Source organism: Hyposmocoma kahamanoa, unplaced genomic scaffold, assembly GCF_003589595.1.
Source record: "Hyposmocoma kahamanoa isolate Upper Pololo Valley unplaced genomic scaffold, ASM358959v1 192, whole genome shotgun sequence".
Lineage (NCBI taxonomy): Eukaryota > Metazoa > Arthropoda > Insecta > Lepidoptera > Cosmopterigidae > Hyposmocoma > Hyposmocoma kahamanoa.
The window spans coordinates 5,729,876-5,749,910 of NW_020653719.1; the positions used below are offsets into that span (position 1 = coordinate 5,729,876).

The 20,035-nt window shown below is 34.3% G+C and overlaps 1 protein-coding gene across 1 annotated transcript in view; it reads right to left on the reverse strand.

Moving 5' to 3' along the window:
• The window catches only part of LOC113226712 (venom carboxylesterase-6-like), a 51,986-nt gene extending 40,709 nt beyond the window's left edge, over nt 1-11,277 (reverse strand). The window contains exon 1 of the mRNA XM_026459431.1: nt 11,113-11,277. Within this exon, the coding sequence (XP_026315216.1) occupies nt 11,113-11,241 (129 nt within the window). The 5' untranslated portion in view covers nt 11,242-11,277. The remainder of the gene's footprint in view (nt 1-11,112) is intronic.
• Between the last annotated feature and the right edge of the window lie 8,758 nt (nt 11,278-20,035).

Here is a 20,035-nt window from a genome sequence, read left to right on the forward strand (position 1 = left end):
GTAGTTATAATGCACTACAAAAAATAGTAATGTGAGCATTACTGTGTTCCGGTTGTGAAGAGTGCTGGTGAAATTACAGGCACAAGGAAGTTGTCAACTTATGTCTCGCTTACCACCAGGCTTACAAGCACGACTTGTTCGTCCCGTCACTTGATACCATAAAAAAGAGGTTAAAACTATAGTGAAACAAAAACTTTATACTAAAACTTATTATACAACTTCTGCGTACTTGGATGACAAAAGTCCGTGGTAGTAACCCGTTTAGCTCATGGAGATAGTCTCGATCTCTGATGTTTGAAAACAAAAAAACATATATTGAAATATTGAATGTGCTGGTACAAATGTTATTTACCTAGAGCAACCCCTAAGAGTTTCTTGCTCATTCTTCTGAGGGGAATCTGCCTTACGAATGAGCGGTAGAGTTTAACCAATGTGACTATTTCAAGCGCAATAAAGTATACCTATGAAATGAAGATTATTTTGATTTTTTATTTTGATTTTGAAAGCATTCTACAACGTTTTTAACCGTTTGTACTAACTTTGTAAGAACTATTTACTGTAAACCTATTTTTTAAGGCTTTCATGGTTATTCGTAAAAACACTGAGTGACCACAACTAATTATAAAAGAAATATCGGGAACATAAAAAGAAATCATATCGTGGGGAGAAACCTGTAATTAGTGATAATCATTTAACTATTCACAGTGCCTGCCTTCGTAATATCACATAACGATCGTAAAATTCATATGTTTGTAAACATCGTTAAGAGGGATACCACGATGAGTGCGTAACAGTTAATTATTATGTAACTAGTTATAATTGACATAATAGATTATAATAACGTTTTGGTGTAGACCTGCAAGCAGATTAAGTAAGATTTGACCTGCTCGACCTTTGATATGGCGCATTATTGCTCTATGTCGCAAGGGCAGTATATGATGAAAAAACTTACATTGAGCAATGATGCCATAGCTCAGTTACATCGTCATTTAATTTCAATGTTAAAAAGTAATTTGTGTGCCCTCATTTAATAAATAATCATGATATCTTTTGACAATACTCCACTACTTTTATACTACTTGGTACTTGGTGCAACGGGCTGGTATCCGCAACTCGACGACAAAGCGCCTATTTTGCGTGTACTTTTATACTATTATTTATATAAATAATGCACACACTCATAACCCCGCACTAAGAGAGACCCTGTATCGCGGATGCCATAATAGACAACCACAAATTACACCTAAACCTACGATAGAAATAAACGTAACACAAATATGTAATAACTGCCTCCGTAGTCGCATGGTTACTATGCCGAACTGCCACGCAGAGATCCCAGGTTCGATTTCCGGGCCGGGAGGAAATATTTGTATGGCCTGCATTTATTTCTCTCGTGAGTTTAGGTGTAATTTGTGGTTGTTTATGTGTGTATCCGTGGCACCCGCGACACAGGATTTCCCTAGTGCGGTGCTATGTTGAATGTGTGCGTTATTATTATTATTAACTAAACAAAAATCGAACAAACACAAAGAAAAATTCCTTCGATCCGACTGGACTGGAAACAGTGTCTGTTGCCTCAATGTGGTTGTCGCTCTTACCAACTGAGTTACGGATCGAGCCATTTACTTTTTTTTTTACAATCTTTACTGTTAAACAGAGATCAGAGCCCAGACTTTGATTGCCTCGCCCGATCGGAAACTACGTCTTTTCCGAGTCGAGGAGTATAATACTGCGGGTGGGCTACCCCATCGGATCCATTCCGAATTAAACTAAAATCAGGGACCAGGTCTGCAGAGTAAATGTACCTAAATTTCAAGGAAGTAAGTATCTTCAAGGAGGAATATAGAGTGGACTATACCTCCCTCTGGAATTCCGGAGTTATTGAAATGTATTTTGTTCCATGTTTTTGATCTGTAACTAGCCATTACATTATACATGGGGATATACAGACGATTCCTCGTTTCGATCGATCGTCACGATAATTATACAAATCCGTCGCTATTCCGGGTGGCGTTCATATACGAAACGATCGCTCATTAATATCCAGTGATCGTTGTAATCGTGCGGAATCATTCTCTTTTAAAACGGAACGGTTAGTCAACGATATTTATGATATCAAGACGACACATTTTTTACTGAGAAGTGAGGCAATGCTTACGTGTTTACCTACTTTAGGTACCTGCTTTCACAGGTTTTGCACATATCCTTTTTGACGTTGTATTATACATTCTTTATTCAAAATTTCAAAATTCAATATAAAAAATTTACAACCAATCGAATACGACACCACCATCGCTCCATTGGTGTGTCCATAAAGCCACATCTTCAAAATGAGAACTTTTTAGGAGAAAAGTCTAAAGATTGGTTTGATATTTTTTTATGTTAAATTAGGAGAGTATAAATTTTTCGCCGGAGTCATAAATTTTGTTTCATGTAGTTCGTATTATTTTTATGAATTTTATATGATAAAAGCACTCTTGATGTAAGATCCCTTGCGACTTTTTTATACCAAGGGCATGATGTGATAATTGAGATATTATATATAATATATATGCAATTTGTAAATATTTATATTATCTCTAATAATGCTTGTTACAAAGCTATAATGAACCCTTACGGAATATAATATACAGGGTGTTAGCTTGAACGAGATAAATATTTAAAGAAGCAAACGAGCAGCTAATATTTAATCCCAATAATGTAAAAAATCGCCCCTGAAAACCATTTTACAAATAGTAACACACTCTTTATTTGGGCTACTCTATGAAACAGAACAGCCAAACGGCAGGAAGTTCGACTCCCGCGTATGAAGCCGTCCTACTTAAAAAGTACTATTGAAAATAATAACATTTTCCTTTCTTTGAAACCGTGCGCAGAGGCCGGTAAGGCACTCGCTGCATGTTCGATCTTGCGCAGAGCATTACAAAATGTTAGAGGCAGTATTTTCCTTAGTTAGAGAAAACTATTTAAAAGTTAGGTAGTTTTTTTTTACATATTCGGTATGGGTACCAGCTACACATTCGCGTCTTTAAATATTTATCTCATTCAACCTGTTTATGTTTAAACATGTGTTTTGAAACTTTGAAACCATCAAAAGACAAAGTTTACACAATTCGAAATTAAACTGACCAGTATATCCCAGCTAGGTTAATGGTTGCTTTTCTGTGCGATCCACATCAGAGCAACATCACGAAAAGTTGCTTCACTATGATCACTGGACGCATGTAAATTCTCAAATCTTCATTTCATCAATAGCTTGATATTCAAGAATTGCGGTTCTTACATAACGTTTTTTAATAGTCTATTGCCAAATTGTGGTACAAAGACGTCGCTAAATGACAAGACTTTATGTTAACGGTGAATATAGTATACCGCCATTGTTGTCTTACAACAAACGCGCGTTCGTATCGCTGCTAAAGCCGCCACTCTAACGTACAGCCAGTATTGCTCGTACACGAGTACGAACCTAGGGTAGTTAGCACTGTATTCAGATATATATTAATATAATTAATATATTCAGGCGTTACTTTGGGGAAGTTCCTGTTAATAACAATGGAAGTAAATTAACTTGCTGCTCCGCCCAGCAACCCAGTGGAAGTTAAATCGTGCAAAATGGCCACTCTTGTGTTGATTTTTTTTGCTAGGAAAATTAACTGCATGAAATTAGATATGAATATTGCGCTTGTTCGAAAAGATCAAAGAAAAAATGACACAGGCTATTTTTCCACTATTTTTTAATTATTATTCATTACATACAAATAGAGATAAAGTTCATTCATAGTTCGTAATAGTTTAGTTTATCGACAATGTTTGGTTGCTACACTTTGCATTACACAATAATGAGTTTCAATAAAGATGCTTATCTAGTCATTTTTTACAGTCTTCCATACATTTTAAGTCTGATGGAAAACTGTTGAAAAATGACGTATAAGTCGTTTTTAACAACCACGTATTATATATATTTTGTTCTAAATGTTTCATAGAAGCTTACTGCTGCTTTTCTTGTTGGATAGTTAAGGTTTTGTGGTTTTAACTATATTTGTACCTAGTAATAAAACAAAGTAATGGTTTGCAAACATAAGTAAGTTCTCTGTATAATCCTAACTTTATAGTTTTTTTTCTTCACACAGTTTCGAACAACGGTACATCTTTTACATGTAAGATTTATATTCAATTGTATGCCACAACAATAAGACGGTTCAATATCCAAGTGTAGCTACTATTATATTATAATAATGGTTCTATTGTGTAATATTATTTTGACCTACATATATATTGACCCGTCGTAAAACGTTTTAATATGTCGTGAGTGAGCGAGTGTGGCACATTTAAAAAGTATTCATTGTGCCTCTACTTGGTTCACAACTCATCACAGTGATACTTCGTAATAGCGGACCATTTTGCGCTTGACCTTACGTAACAAATGAGGCATAATGCGAGCTCTATGAATGCAACACACAGTCATTGCTTCATATTATATATTATTCGTATTTGAAACCTATTGTCAAAGTAGAAAATAGCATTACCGCAAAATAATTTACAGAAAATGTACTGAAATATTTCCCATACTGTTTACTTGTAAACTAACAACATGTACCTACTTCATACGGTAGCGAGATCTGTGCTATTGGTTTTTCTAGTTGACCTTATTTGTAAACAAATATTCCATTAGAGATAAATTATGATAATATCTGTCTTTGAGCAGTCATAATGCGGAGAAATATTATATCTATTATCATTCAACCGAGCACAAATAAAATGTTAAGTTTGGAAAAAAAAATAAAAATGCAATAGAATTCTGGCTAGAAAAGTCGAATATTTTAAGTTTTTCATTACTCGCACATGCGGATTACACGTTCTTTAATACTACACCTATCTATACCACTTAACCTGCTAAACCAGTTTTGAACAATCATTGGGAAGCAACATATCGGAATGAAAACCCCACGACAATAGAGAAAGTGATGTTTCATTAACTACTTACATTCAATAAAAATAATTGCAGATATACTTATATAAGAAAAGTACCTCAATGCGCACTCTAATGGTGTACTTTTTTTTTTTAATTTGTGAGTAAATTACTCCAGAATTGAGACGAAACCATGGGAACTGTAAGGAGCTTGAAACGTAGGTTAGTTTAAAAAAACAAGTACGTCAAATTTCTACTTTTTCTTATAATACTATACTATGTAAGTGACGAGACGAACAAGTCGTCCGCCTCATAGTAAGCGACACGCCTGCCGATAACAGTTGCAGTGCCATTCAGTGCTTTAAATCGCAAAGATCTTATGGGCACTGTCACTTCGCCCGTCACCCTGAGCATAAGTTGACAAGTCCCATGTGCCTGTAATTTCACCAGCTCCCTTACCCTTGTAAACCGGAACGCAGTTATGCTTACATTACTACTTGGCGGCAGAAATAGGTAAGGTGGGGCAGTATTGAAAACCAAACCAAAAACCAAAGGACGCGACATGTTGAAATTATACCAAAATTTTAAGATATGTAACATTTTCGTATTCTTAGCGTACGTGAAAATCAGCTCTTATTGAAGCGTTCGACCTCTTTTACGTCAGAATATGTAATGTTTGCAGAAACTACAAGTATTGCATTTGTTCACGTGTACATTTAACATGCCCGGGCCGTTTAATGTTTTAATTATTTATTTCGGCGACAAGGTCCAGTAATGTTAGTTGAACATTTTTCGCAATAATGTGGCTGACCGGAGTAGCTTAACATATACGCTTATTACACTACCCGATTTCATCTGTAACTTATGCATATGTAATAAAGTAATATTAGGGTCTCTATTTTATGGCGACTTATGTATAAGTTAATAAGAGAGGCGCCCTAATCAGGGGCTACGCACCCATGACACAGGGCCCTTGAAATTGGTTAGTGTAATAATTAATATTGGGCGAATTGACGACTCGTATTATGGGCACCCAGAAAATTATGATAAATAGAATAATGCATGAATTTTGTGCAGTAAAAAATTCATGTTTTAAAAAGAATATATAAATATTTAAAAATAATGAAAATAAAAGTGTGTTCTTTGTGTTTATTGGATCTTTATATCAATAATAACACTAGTGGAGTATTTTCATAAAAATATATGAATATTGTCGTGTTACAAACATCTTAGCATTCCATAATATAAAATAGTATAATAATAATAAAAGGTTTCAATTATTATTGTAGCTTGTATGTTATTGTTTTGATGAAGAAGTGTGCTACCCTATTAAGTTATAGTAGCAATAGAGCTCCTTATCTTGCCAATTTTTGACGCCAAACAAGTAATGTGAGCATTACCGCTTTCCAGTTTTGAAGGGTAAATGTTAGTAGAGTAGTCAGATCTTTGCAATTTAAACATTTGAGTGGCACTATTAATGTTGGGTTTGTAGCATCTGAACCCGCGGTCGGTTTTAAAAGTATATCCGTATTAAATCTACAGATTGATTGTATTTATTCTATATTACTTTATTCTATATGTAATATATTTATTTCAAATTAGAAGAAAACGTCTATTATGTAATTTCACCCTCCTTGCATCTCCAAAATTTCTATCCCTAGATTACTTGGTAAAAATGGCTACTAACCAATAATGCAGTCGTCTGGTGTACAATCACCTTATTTTTTTATAGGTACTTAAATTACTGGTCAGTGTTGTTTTTGTAATTTAAATGTACACTATAGAATATGATTGCGTTCATTCATCAATTTCTGTGAAATTCTTATCCTCATCAACGGGCTACGTTAAGTGGGTACCCACAGTACAATGCAATAGTTTGTCCGGACATTTACGAAGGAAAAGAACTTTAAGAACTGTGAGTCAGGCCGTTCTCACAATATATCAGATTGTATCGGAGAGACTGCGCAACAGAGTACTCGGTTATTAAAATACTTTTGTAATCAACAGCCACTAGTAAATAGTTGCAATCTTTAACATGTTAAAATAACACATTAGGTATATTTCGCACCCTTAGTGTAATAAGGCCACATCTCATGCAAAATTACAACTTTCCAAATTTAAAATTTTAGGAACAAAATTGGTCGGCAACTTTATAAGCTTATAAAATTTCACATACAAATAACATATTTAACCGGAAGGAAAAAAAGGAGGAGATTTCCAATTCGACTGTTCTTTTTTTGTATGTATGTTACGCGATAGGTCCGGCATTTGTGAACCGATTTTGATGATTCTTTTTTGTTGTAAAGAGGGTACCTCAGCAGTTCCATTTAAATTGAAGAAAATATTCCTCAAACTTCTAAGAGTGGCAAACTAGGCGATGAATGACCATTGAGGTCGGTTTTTTTCGCACTCTGTACTGAGTTTATTATAAAATCAAGTGACGAGACGAACAAATCATGTGCCTGGTGGTAAGCTACACGCCTCTCCTAAACAGTTGCAGTGCCACTCAGAGCTTTAAATCCCAAAGATCTGAATACTTTTCACATTACTGCTTGGCGGCAGAAATAGATAAGGTGGCAGTACTTCCCTTGGACAAACTCTTTCACAAAGATCTCTACTGCTACAATATATAATTTGTTTCATGTAGCTCGTATTATTTTTATGACTTTTTGTGATAAAAGCACTTTTGAGACATGATCACATGTGGCTTTATTATGCCATAGGTATAATTTCAAAAATAAAAGGACGATATAAAATAGCACCAGGAATTAAAGTATTACGTACATAGAGGCTGGCAAGTGCACCGTGCTGCCATGCTATCGATTTTTTATACTTTTAATATATTATGTTTAATTATAATAATGTTTACAGTTTACGTTAATAGTAATAATTCTTTATTTTCAGACAAAAATCGGATTTTACACATACAATGTGAGATAATACAACAAAAAAAGAGAAAAGAAGTTCATCCAGTGAAGTACTGCCACCTTATCTATTTCTGCAGCCAAGCAGTAATGTGAGCATTACTGCGTTCCGGTTTTGAAGGTGCTGGTGATATTACAGGCACATGGGACTAGGCAACTTAAGTCTCAGGGTGACGGGCGCAACGATGATTGAAGCGTATATGAAAGTCCTCGTTAAAACGAGTCATATAACCAAACCACAAGGTAGCTGCTGCCTGCCATTTCTATTTTGGTAACAGAAGAGCTCCTTGTGAAAGAATTCGTCCAAGGAAATACTGCCACCTTACCTGGGTGACGGGCGCAGTGACAGTGCATCTCAGATCTTTGCGATTTAAAGCTCTGAGTGGCACTGCAACTGTCAAGGACAGGCGTGTCGTTTACCATCAGGCGCACGACTTGTCCGTCCCATCACTTAGTATCATAAAAAAACTAAAATAAAACATAAATGAGTAAAATAAAGTAATATACATATATGTCCCGCACAGATCTTCGTCTAATCTATTTCATGTTGAAATTGGACAGACATATCGGCGGAAATAGCTCCCAGTATCAGTCATCAGAACAACGCAAACTATCCCAATAGGATGCAATACGATCAATGACAAAAGCAAAGATTAACAGTTAAATTAAGATTCAACAGTGTTAAATGTTTTAGTCTAGATCGAACATTCCCAAAGTGGATCCACGCCAACCTGCACCATTGTCAGTGAAAAAAGGGGGTCTGTGAGTCTTCAAGCGGGTCGTATTCAGGCTTTTAGAATAATCCACATTACACAGATTAGTGATTGCAGTTCAGCTGGTAGTACCACGGGCAACATAAGATATAAATACGTACTAGTTTCTTATGATAGATAGATATAAATAACCTGTGAAGTTCTTAAATACAACGCACAGACTCAACATAGCCCCGCACTATGGAAACACTGTGTCGCGGGTGCCATGGACACACACAGACAACCACAAATTATACCCAAACTCACGAGAGAAACAAATGTAGGCCATTCGAATATTTCTTTGGCCCGGGAATCGAACCTGGAACCCCTGGGAGGTAGTCCAGCATGGTAACCGTTAGGCCACGGAGACAGTGTATAATAAATATACAAAATATTCGGTTAGATAAATGCATAAAACAACATATTTTATTTATTATTAATGAATTTATGCAAAAAGGCTGGAGGTCTACGCAAAACAGAAAAATTGTAACGTGGTCTGCCAGACAAAAAAGTTTGGTAGCGTCTGGTTTCGACAACGAACTCAATGCCATTTTACTTGATCTCAAGTTATTTATTACTTGATTCCCTTGCGTGGTATAAGGTCAGCATTATAAAATATATTTTGGAACTAGCAGAAAGTCTTTAATTATTAATCATTTGTATTATTATTATTAATGTAGGTATCATTAGTATTCTTTTAGTTTTTATTAACTTAGTAACCCACTACGGTGTCATTGAGTGTTGTGTACACCTGTACATGGCATATATCAGGATATGTTCATGATTAGTTAGGTTTATGTAAATGTTTTAATACACATGCTGTTGGTGATCCTATTAAGAATAAATAAATAAAATCAATAGTCTGGTGGTTCGTCGTACTTAGGCATCGTGACTAGTATTACGGATCATTATAAAATAGGAACAAAACAATGTTGAAGTTAAGTAGCAGATAGTTTAGATCAATTCTTTGTTTAAATAAAAAATATTATGAATACATGTAATAGTACTTGTTGCGAATTATTTCTGCAACGAATATCTGCGTCAAATTTATGATTAGGCCTTTGTAAACAAAATATTTCCGAAGTATCGAGGAATTGGACAAGTGTAGACACAATTTCTGAGTGCAAGATAAATTACTATCATCCACTGATTGATACGACACATTTTTAATGTAATATTGTCTATATTATGTTCTGCAATTCAACTCAAGCATGAAGTTTGTAGGGTATACGCAATTTGCTTATATCATTTTTATATTTTACATCATCCTGCTTTCTTAGTGAAGGGCACCAAGATCCATTTAACAGTATCTGTTTATCGAAGAAATTATATTTATGAAGTACATATACATATATAGATTTCTCATAGATGGCGCTACGGCTAAAAAGTCGTTAAAACCCAGATACAAAGATCCAACAACAAGCACAGAAAAATTCGTGAGGTCCGCTGGTTTGTTGTTCCGTGGTTTCATTGGCATAGCGTCTGACACGGTTAGCTAGAAGACGTTGGCTCGAATCCGGCCGGATCGAAGGAATTATTTCATAGGGTTGTATTCCAGAACTCTACTCAATGCTCAAGTCAGGACTTGAGTATGATTTCAAGCACGGGAAATATGACCCTATTGGCAAGGACTTGAGTATGATTTCTAGCGCTTTAAAATATACTCAAGTCCTGACTTGAGCATTGAGTAGAGTTCTGGAATGCGACCCTGAGTGTTCGATCTTTGTATTAATACTTATAACAAACTAGTGGAGTAATTTCCCAAAAAAATATTGAACATCATGATTGTGAAACTTCCTGACATTCAATAAAAACACTTAATTTAAGAAATACACTTTCAAGAATAATAACATTTTGTACTAGCTGGTGCCCGTGATTTCTTCTACGTAAAATAAGTGATTGAATGAGAAATGATTGAGTCTCCATACAAACTTTCATCCCCTATTTCACCACCTTTGAGATATTTTTGTAACGAAAAGTAACCTATGTCCTCTCAAATTTATCTATTCAAAATGGATCCGGATTGTTGGGAATATTAGCATCCGCTGATAATCTGCGTGAATTAAAATACCCGCATCCGCATTAGCACCCGCTTTCATCGATGCTGATATTCAATGCGGATGTTCGACTCGTGACATGAATTGAAACGCACGCTGGAATGATTTACAAACCTTTCAGAAACAGACTGTTAGCCTATAATATAACTTTGTTAAAACTCCACAACGATTAAACTACGCAGAATAAAAATCAATTGTTTTCATGCGGCATGTTCTTTTGTTAACATTATAAACGTCACAAAAACATAGAAATATTTTTATTACAACACCAAAACAATAGTAAGCTTTTTCATGTAGATAGATTCAGCGAGTACCTATGTATATTTTTCGCGGTTTTTTTTTAAACTCAATAATAATGTTAAGATGATGTTAAGATCAAGAAATCAGCATCCACATCCCCATCCGTTGAGATGTAAAAACCTGCATCAGCAACAAGCCCGGTTTGTATATATAGCAAGAAGTATGCTCACCTTCATAGAGTTAAGACTGGAGGCAGCATTGGCCACAACGTCACCCAACGTAGCAGGCGGCAACGCGTTGCTGCGCAGCACCATAGCGCAAGCGCACAACGCCACTACTTGCCACCATCGCACGCGCATTTTTTTTGTTCCAGTTTTTGGTCCACTACAATTATAGGCACTTCTTACTCAACTACATCACGATTCTTTCATAGATCCGTGTTTTTTTTATTTTTTTTTTTAATAATTTTCATTGCATTAATCCGTTGTTTGATCTCTGAGTGTGGATTTTCTGCAAAGAAAGTTTCGTATTTTAAAACAGACGTTGTGAACAATTTCATTATCACATTGTTTTATACATAATATTGTTGTATTCACCATTGTTTTGAATCAAGATAAATGACTTAAGAGCCATGACAAAACAATGGTGAGTACAAAGAAATATTTACGTAGCGTACCAACAGCACTAACATAAAGTTAACAATCAGTCTGGTTGTAAATTAATCGACGTGCTGGTTAGTTCGAATAAATCCGCGATCGATTCTAAATAAAAACAAAAATATGATCTATAAATACGAAGAATAACGTAACTTTTAGTAGTGTTAACGCAAATGAAAATTAAAAAAGTGTGCTTAAATTTAACCACTTTAGCCAATAATTTAATTTTAATCATATTTTATTTATTTACTAACATATCAGCGATGATACACAATTAATTCCTAATTAATTATGTCCTGGCTTAAGTTGTTGAATATTTTAATTAGAACCAGTCCGTGGTCCTTCATCAAATCTAATTCAAATTTTCATATCCCAAAATATAACGTCTTTTTTTTATCTTATAACTATGTAGATATACAGAGTTATTTGTAAAATACTAACAAACGGTACGACTAACATAAACATAAACAACAACTTTCGTAGCATGAATTTTATTAAAAGTTTCATCAGTCAATTAATTAGAATTTACTTTCGCACAAAAATAAAAATATTTAAACTTTGATAACTCTGTGCATATCGCTGGACTGCGGGTGGGAGACGTTTAAACTTACTAAATACACAACTAAAAAACATGAACTTAAAAGTTTATTTTTGATAAATTTATTATATTATGTTTTCTTAAAAGTCATCGAAGAATAGTTCTTGTTTATGATGTCAGTAATCTAGTAGTCCTGATAGGTTGTTAGTATTTTACTAGTAAACCTATATACAAATAAATCTGTATGAACATAGTCTCTTTTAGAGGTATTTTGCATATCACTAGCGCTTAAAGATAAATAAACAAGAAGAAAAGTTCATCGTCCGTTTGATATTCCCAAAGAACGTTTAAAGACAATAATGTCCCCTGTGCATTTGACAGTCTCTTCCTTCATTCTTGAGGTCAAAAGCAAACAACGTCACACCAACGCCGGCGCAGTTGCTCTCAATCTCTGCGATTATTCAACCAATGCACTTTCACTGCACTAGGAAATCACCGTTAGTATTATAAAAATGTATCTATACGAACACGCCTTACACTTTAGTCTACTTTATTTTCTGATTTCGGTAAAGATAACATAGGTTCCAGTAGGTATATTCAAATCTTTTTCTCAGAACTTTCGTCGTTTAGTTTCAGAAGCTTCATACCATTAGAGTATTAAATAAGCTGTTGAAAAAGAATTCATATCAAACCTAACATGATGCTATTGTGTTCTAACGTAGAAAAGATATATTATTAGTTTTTGCCATGGTTACTAAAACCATGACCTTCTTTACTTTTTGTAGATTCATAGAGAAATTTGTTTATTAGGAATTCTTATGTGAGATAGTTTTCTTTAGATTATGCACGGATACCACGACACGCAACTGGTTTAAAAATATCGTTGAAATCAAAGAATAGTATTAATTTCTGACGCGATTAAATTTGGGAAATTCGTCTTACACTAAGACCTAAAATAATAATATAAATAGTAATCGAACATTCTAGAGCGTTGCAGTAGTTAACAAATCGTTTTAAAGCTCAGGCGATTACATAAGGTAGTGTAGGTTATGTAACGAGAAAATAACATCCCTGCGAAGATAGTCATCGCCACTACCGGGCTGCAACCGAGCTGCTAACTATACACCGCAAGTCTTCCGCCTGTCTCGGTGGTAAATTGTCACTTCCTAGCCTCGTAGGTTACCGACTTTCTTACTCTAATTCACGGAAACTCGTAATGTAGTTTTCGCGAGTGATTATCATACTGTGTTTGAGTATATATTTACTTAGTATTACAACTTAGACAGTTCTTGTGCTGTGAGGCTACTCTCAGCAGCACGCTACCGCTTTAAGCATCGCTTGGTTTGCATAGAGTCACAGCTTATCACACACACGGCTATCGTATTGACGCGGCTATCGCTGACTGAGTGTGATGATGGAAACCACTCCATACAAACCAGGCGATGTAAAGTTCGTAGTGTCTCTGCAACAAGAGTTACCATATAAAAACTGCCTAATGGAGAATTTGTTCTCGTTTGACCCCTAACTTTCACAAACCGCCTGCCTTAGTTATAATTATTTTCGTGAGTAAGTAATTCGGAGCAGTGAGGCATTCAAATTACCTAAACGGATAAGAATTTCCGTAAGAACGTTGTACAATTAACAAATATATATATTGAATTTCGTAACATCTATACTACTACTGCTTCAAATAGAAATGTTCGTGTAAAGTGTTTTCGTTCAAAAAACCTATGCATAGTATAGAAATGTTTAGTATATAGTCTTAAACGTTTCATTCGTGAGGAAGTAATCGGGTTGGCACGTTATTATCATTATAAGATTTTTTAAAGTTCACAGCTTATTTGAGAGGCGACGCGGTTTGCACAACGTTCGGATGTTGCCTCATAATGACGTATTGTTTAAACTATATCAGATAGACAGGCGGCATATGAACACGGTCACTATTTTCACATTGTAGACAAATAATTTTAAGATTATTTTCGAGTCTAAAAGTTCCCATAGCCTAATCCATATCTTCCATCCTGTACTTATTGGGGTGTTTTGAGAGAACTAGATCGGTCATATAGAACAGTACCTACCTACACATACTAAATATTGTATGCTCAAAAATAATTAATTAAGGTAATTTGGACATCGGGCTTAATACTAAAACCACGAAAAAAATGTTCGAAGTTAACCGATACAAACGTAGTGACATGTAACGAAATATAAAAAAACTAACACATTTAATTTCAAATGTAACGTCATTGCACTTAACTGCTTCCGTGGCCGAACGGTTACCATACCGGACTGCCACGCAGAGGTCCCCGGGTTCGATTCCCGGGCCGGGAGAAATATTTGTATGGCCTACATTTATTTCTCTCGTGAGTTTGGGTGTAATTTGTGGTTGTCTATGTGTGTGTCCATGGCACCCGCGACACAGGGTTTCCCTAGTGCGGGGCTATGTTGAGTGTGTGCGTTATTATTATATTATTATTATTGCAGTACTGCCTAATCTCGCTAGCAACAATTTAAGGGCCCAAAAACACCATATTCAGCTTCTACTGGAAACTTAACAAAATGCACCATATTTAGCTTCGATTGAAAATTACTTGATTGAAAATTATTTGAAAGGACTATCTACTATACTATATATACTTGTAAAAATTACTGCAGTAAAGTGTAAAAACAGGATTTTGTATCATATTTTCACTAAACAAATATATTGTGTCGTCTTACTTATCACTTAAAAGGGTATTTTGTGCAGTTGTATAGTATTTAATTTATATATAAATGAATCGAAAATATAAATTACAAAAGCAAAAAAAAAATCAAATAGCTAACTGTCCTTTTTCTACACATTGCATGCGCAAAACATCTTTTCCATCGAAAGAGACCCTTTATATCAATTTCAAGGAGCTTACATAAACTTCTTGGTCATTTTCAATTGTTCGAAGTACAAGCGATTGAATTAATTAGAGACTATAGAGTCGCTTTGATTTTAATCTTATTTTTAAAATGATTTTTTTATTGAACGTTAGCAATAATTAACAAAATATTGTTGTAATCGTTTTACGGCTTAGGATTACCTATTAGAAGTCAGAGAATACATTTGCCCGAAATAACGTTAGCTCCAATTTTTTAGGAATTTAAAATTGATAGTTAAAAGCATCAAATGGTTTTATTCTAAATCGGTTTTCGGAATTACGGATATTTGAGTTTACGTTTAGTTGGAATATCGGTATATTGCTTATAGTACACGCTTATTTTCACATTTGTAATATTTGTATGCATGTATCTAACCTACTCTATATTATTTCTTTAAGTGAATTTGTACAAAATTCGACATAATAATATATATAGTTTTTTTTATTAATAATTTTGGCTTGGATACAAGTCCTTTGAGCCATGTCTTCGTTTAATTATGTTTCTGTAAATATGACCGCCACAAAGAACATAGGCAATTTGAGGCGGCGTGTTTGGATTGACTCGGGATTCCTTAGAACGGGCCGTACGGGTATTTTAGTTCGAGATTCGTATAATTTCGCGTTTTAATCTTCGATTAAGGCACAATAGCACTATCCTATTCCACTTTAAACTAGATTTCACAAAATAATTGAAAGTCACAATAAAAACGACACTTTTCCCTCCAAAAGGCCCAGAGCGAATCCGCAAAGGTATAAAAATAGCCAGTGTTACTAATAAAGTAAATTAATATTTTTGTGTTTTTGTTACAGATAAATGGTTGTAATTTATTGTCAAAATTAATTAAATGAAAGAATTACATAAATGTTTATTTATTATATTTTATCTCCCAAAGTTAATTTTATTCATAAAATATTGACAACTTTTCTAACATAAAAACTCTTTGCAAAGATTTTTAAAAGTATCGTTCATTTTTAGACGGAGCATCTTAAAAAACCGTGCATGTTACTTTATTAAAAATAAACTCGTGCGTTTTACATTACAATAACGCACAAGTGCGTAATGAAATACATTACGATATAGAAATTGGTGTGATTTCAGCCACTTTACGAGCAAATATGTTACAAAACTAGTTTGTGTACTAAGTGTTACCATAAACTGTAAAAATATGGATGTCATCACGCGGAATAAGCAAAATATACGTACAAAAGATTTCAACGTGTGTTCTCGATCTACATGCGTTGTTAGAACGAGCATAGGAAATGAAACTATTTTTTTTTACTTATATTTGTTTTATATTTATATTTGTGTTAAAAAACACATATATGCGATTTAAATACGGAAAAAAATTCCTATGTGTAACAATCGTGAAAACCTAAGAACTCGAAATATACGACCACTTCAAAATGAATACTGTCCGATTGGCAGAATGTAGTTATACATTTTATTATTACGTTCATCAACTGTGTGCTTAATTCCATCATAATCGAGTATTTGATATTTAACTAGTAGTAATAAGTCTTAATTTAGTCGGTTTTAGTCAGAAGAAACTAGGATTAGTCGGTCTACCGTTTTAAAGTTGTAAGGATGTTTTACTTTCCCTCCTGGAATTAGTTTGTTCTACCGGCGCCATTTTTATGTGTCGAGAACCACAGCTCCTAGCTTAAATCTGTATGCAGAAAAGAGGTGAATTAATAGGTTCTATTACCAAAATTTGAGCTCATTTGTTTAGAAGACACAATAAATATGTTATTATATCAAGGTTATACTTGTGTTAGTCTAGGAGTCAATATACATAATAATTCACAACTTTGTCAAAACTTTCTTTAAATATAGTACTTATATGGATTAATAGATTCAAGCGTTACTTTGCGAAAGTCCATGTTATAATTAAAATGGAAGTAAGTTAATTTGATGTTCCGCGAACCCGGTGGAGGTACGCTTGTGTTGATAATTTTTTTCATGCAGTAATTTTCTCACCCTTCCTCGGCATAAAATTAATAACACAAGCGCAATTCCAGTCACAAACACCACCACCATATACCCGACACATGTTTCGCCTCTCTATGTTCAGGAGTTGTTAGTGTTCGACTCTCGGCCGACTTTTTCGGTATTTTTAGTGGTGTTTGTGACTGTAGTTGCGCTTCTGTTATTTATTTTATGCGGAAGGAGGGTGGGAAAATTAACTGCATGAAAAAATATTCAACACAAGCTTAGTTTTGCGTGATTTAACCTTCACCAAGTTAGTGGAGCAGCAAATGAATTTACTTCCATTTTTATAATATTCGTATAAGGTTATAATGATTTTTAGTTTTCATTAAAAGCAAACAAGTAAATAATATATATCTTTTGCATAGTGTTAGGTTTTATTGGCTGACGTAACATTTATAATAGTATATGTCGAGTTCGGCTTTTGGCTTAACAGATACGAGTGAGACGCTTCTAGTCGTTTGACTATTGATAAGGATGATTTGTAATGAATGAATGTGTTAAATTAATAAACAATTATAATGTATATTACAGGTCACAATCGATAGAAATTGGTGTCAGGATTAAATTATAGAATTTTAAAATGGAAATTATAGGAACATCATCAGAATGCTCATCGCATCAGGGCATTGTGACCTGAACAAGCACATGTCAAATATTGGGAAGAAAGAAAATAGAGAGTGCAGATTCTGTCACGAGGCGGGTGAAACTCCTGTGCCCCCTGATGGGCGTATGAAGTTCGCAACCGGGAAGGCACACGCCATAACCAGAGGACATAAAAATTGTCGGAGCCAGGAAAGTCCTTCAGTTTTAAAGCTGTTGGGATTGGCTCCAAAAATACAGATCATTTTCTTTAATAATATTAATTGACGGGTCGAACAAGTCGTGATCCCTATTGGTAAACTACACGCCTTTCCATAATTAGTGGTGATCACAATAGATCAGTTTTAATGAAGCCACCCTAATAACAATAGGGTTAAATTAGACTAATAAATCTGAGTAGGTACGTATTTAAAATATGTATTAAAATACGTGAAAGGTAGTATTGAAAGTACAGTTTATTTAATTAACAACATCAAAAACCAAACTCTCCGTTACAGGTACAGTGTCAAGAGTACGTCAAGCTCAACACTTAAGATTTAAATCCAACTCTATACCTATAATAAGAAGGGTCCAAAGTACAAAGTGTATACGAAAGAACTGTTCTGCAATTTAATTACCTTAGACATTTTTTTTTAATGATTACTGGATTACACACACTATACATTTTTCAATGAAATTATTCGAAAATTCCAAAATTATGCGACTGTATTAATAAATCCACTCATTAACGGTTTTTTGTAAGTGCGATCAGGTCTATTCTAGAAGTTGTAGTGGTTCTCAATATCTAATGACACACCACCGGAACAAGCTTATTCCAGCGTGGACGTGAAACATACCTACTATAACTTTAAGACGACGTACAGGCTAATTTAGTTTTATAAGTCTAAAACCAACTAAATTACGACTTTTTTAAAATGTAAACCGATCTGAGGTAAGTTTTGTTATTCTCGAGAGAGAAGAATGGCGCCGTCTAAATAAATTTACTTCTGCGTGGTCAGTAAAACACCTTGTAACTTTGACATTGACTAAATGATGACCTGACTAAGTCAATTTTCAATACCTGCTCTATTAAAGTCACGTTAGAATAAGATACACATAGTAACTAAAGAAACCACGGTATAAGTTGTAGGTAAAAGTATACTTAGGGTACCCATCCCAAGGTCTCAAATGAATTTACATTTGTAAGTGTAAACCGATGGTGAAATTAATGTTCTCGTGCAGAAATTTCATGTATCACTGCAATATTTCCAAACAATAGTTTGGTGCTCAACATTCGACCAATTATAAATGCTCTAAACAAATGAAAAACCTTGTGATGTAAACGTCATTTTGTCACCAAACTTAATTTTTTTAAGTTTCGTGCAAAATTTAGAGCGTATGTAATGAGATATTGTCACTAGTATGTAGTGTAGAGCACGTCAAGCTTGACACTTTGTACTTTGGACCGTTCTTATCGTAAGTGGCATAGAGTTGGATTTAAGTCTTAAGCGTCAAGCTTGATGTGCTCTTGACCTTGTGCCATGAATATCGTGTTAAAGTCTTTGGTAAAAGGTTTTTTCTGGACACGTCAATAATGTATCTAATTACTACATCGTTTAGTATCATTCTATCGAGAAATTGCTAAAATTAAAACTTCATTTACTTAGTGTACTTAATTCGTTATTTGGAATTTAGTTACGCAATGAACACCTGCATCTACTATATTGACTAAAATGAATTGGGCTTCATGGTCTTTGTCATCATGGCAAATTTGCGTTGATGCATTTGGTTTGCATACCTTTATTACCAATGGCGTATGTATGTATATACCACCACGCTTGTCTCCTTATATATTCATACACAATGTTGAGTTTTCTGGTAAAATGTGAAGTTTATCTATGATTCTATATTAATAACTGTCGATGTTTTGACTCTTACGCATTATAATGGTTATCAATAAAATGCACTAATTGCTTTTGGATATATCCAATACTAACGGGAAAACTACTTATTACCTGCTTACTATTATGACGCTATAATATTTTAAATAGATATCGCATATAAAACTCACGTAACGATAGATTGGAAGCGTAGACACTAAAAAGAATGTTAGTAGGTGAAAGAATGTTAGTGCTAATGAAATTCATATTGCAAATAACACAGCTCGTTGTAAGCAACCAACCAGTGCTCCGATTTTTTAAAATAAACCTATCGAAAAAGCTTTCTGAATGGAAATAGATTATAAGTATTATAACGTATATATTCTATAATATAGAAATGTAGAAGACTTACGATTCAGCATCTATCAAGTCATTCATTAATTTATTTAATTTACTTCGCTAACCAGAATTTACCGTAAACCTTTTAAACAGTGAATACCTACAATCTACGAAATCATCATCAAATCATGTCGATTAAATTTAGTACATGCAAACTATAAGAAAGCATATTTTTGTCAAACATTACCTTAATACAAAATTCTAT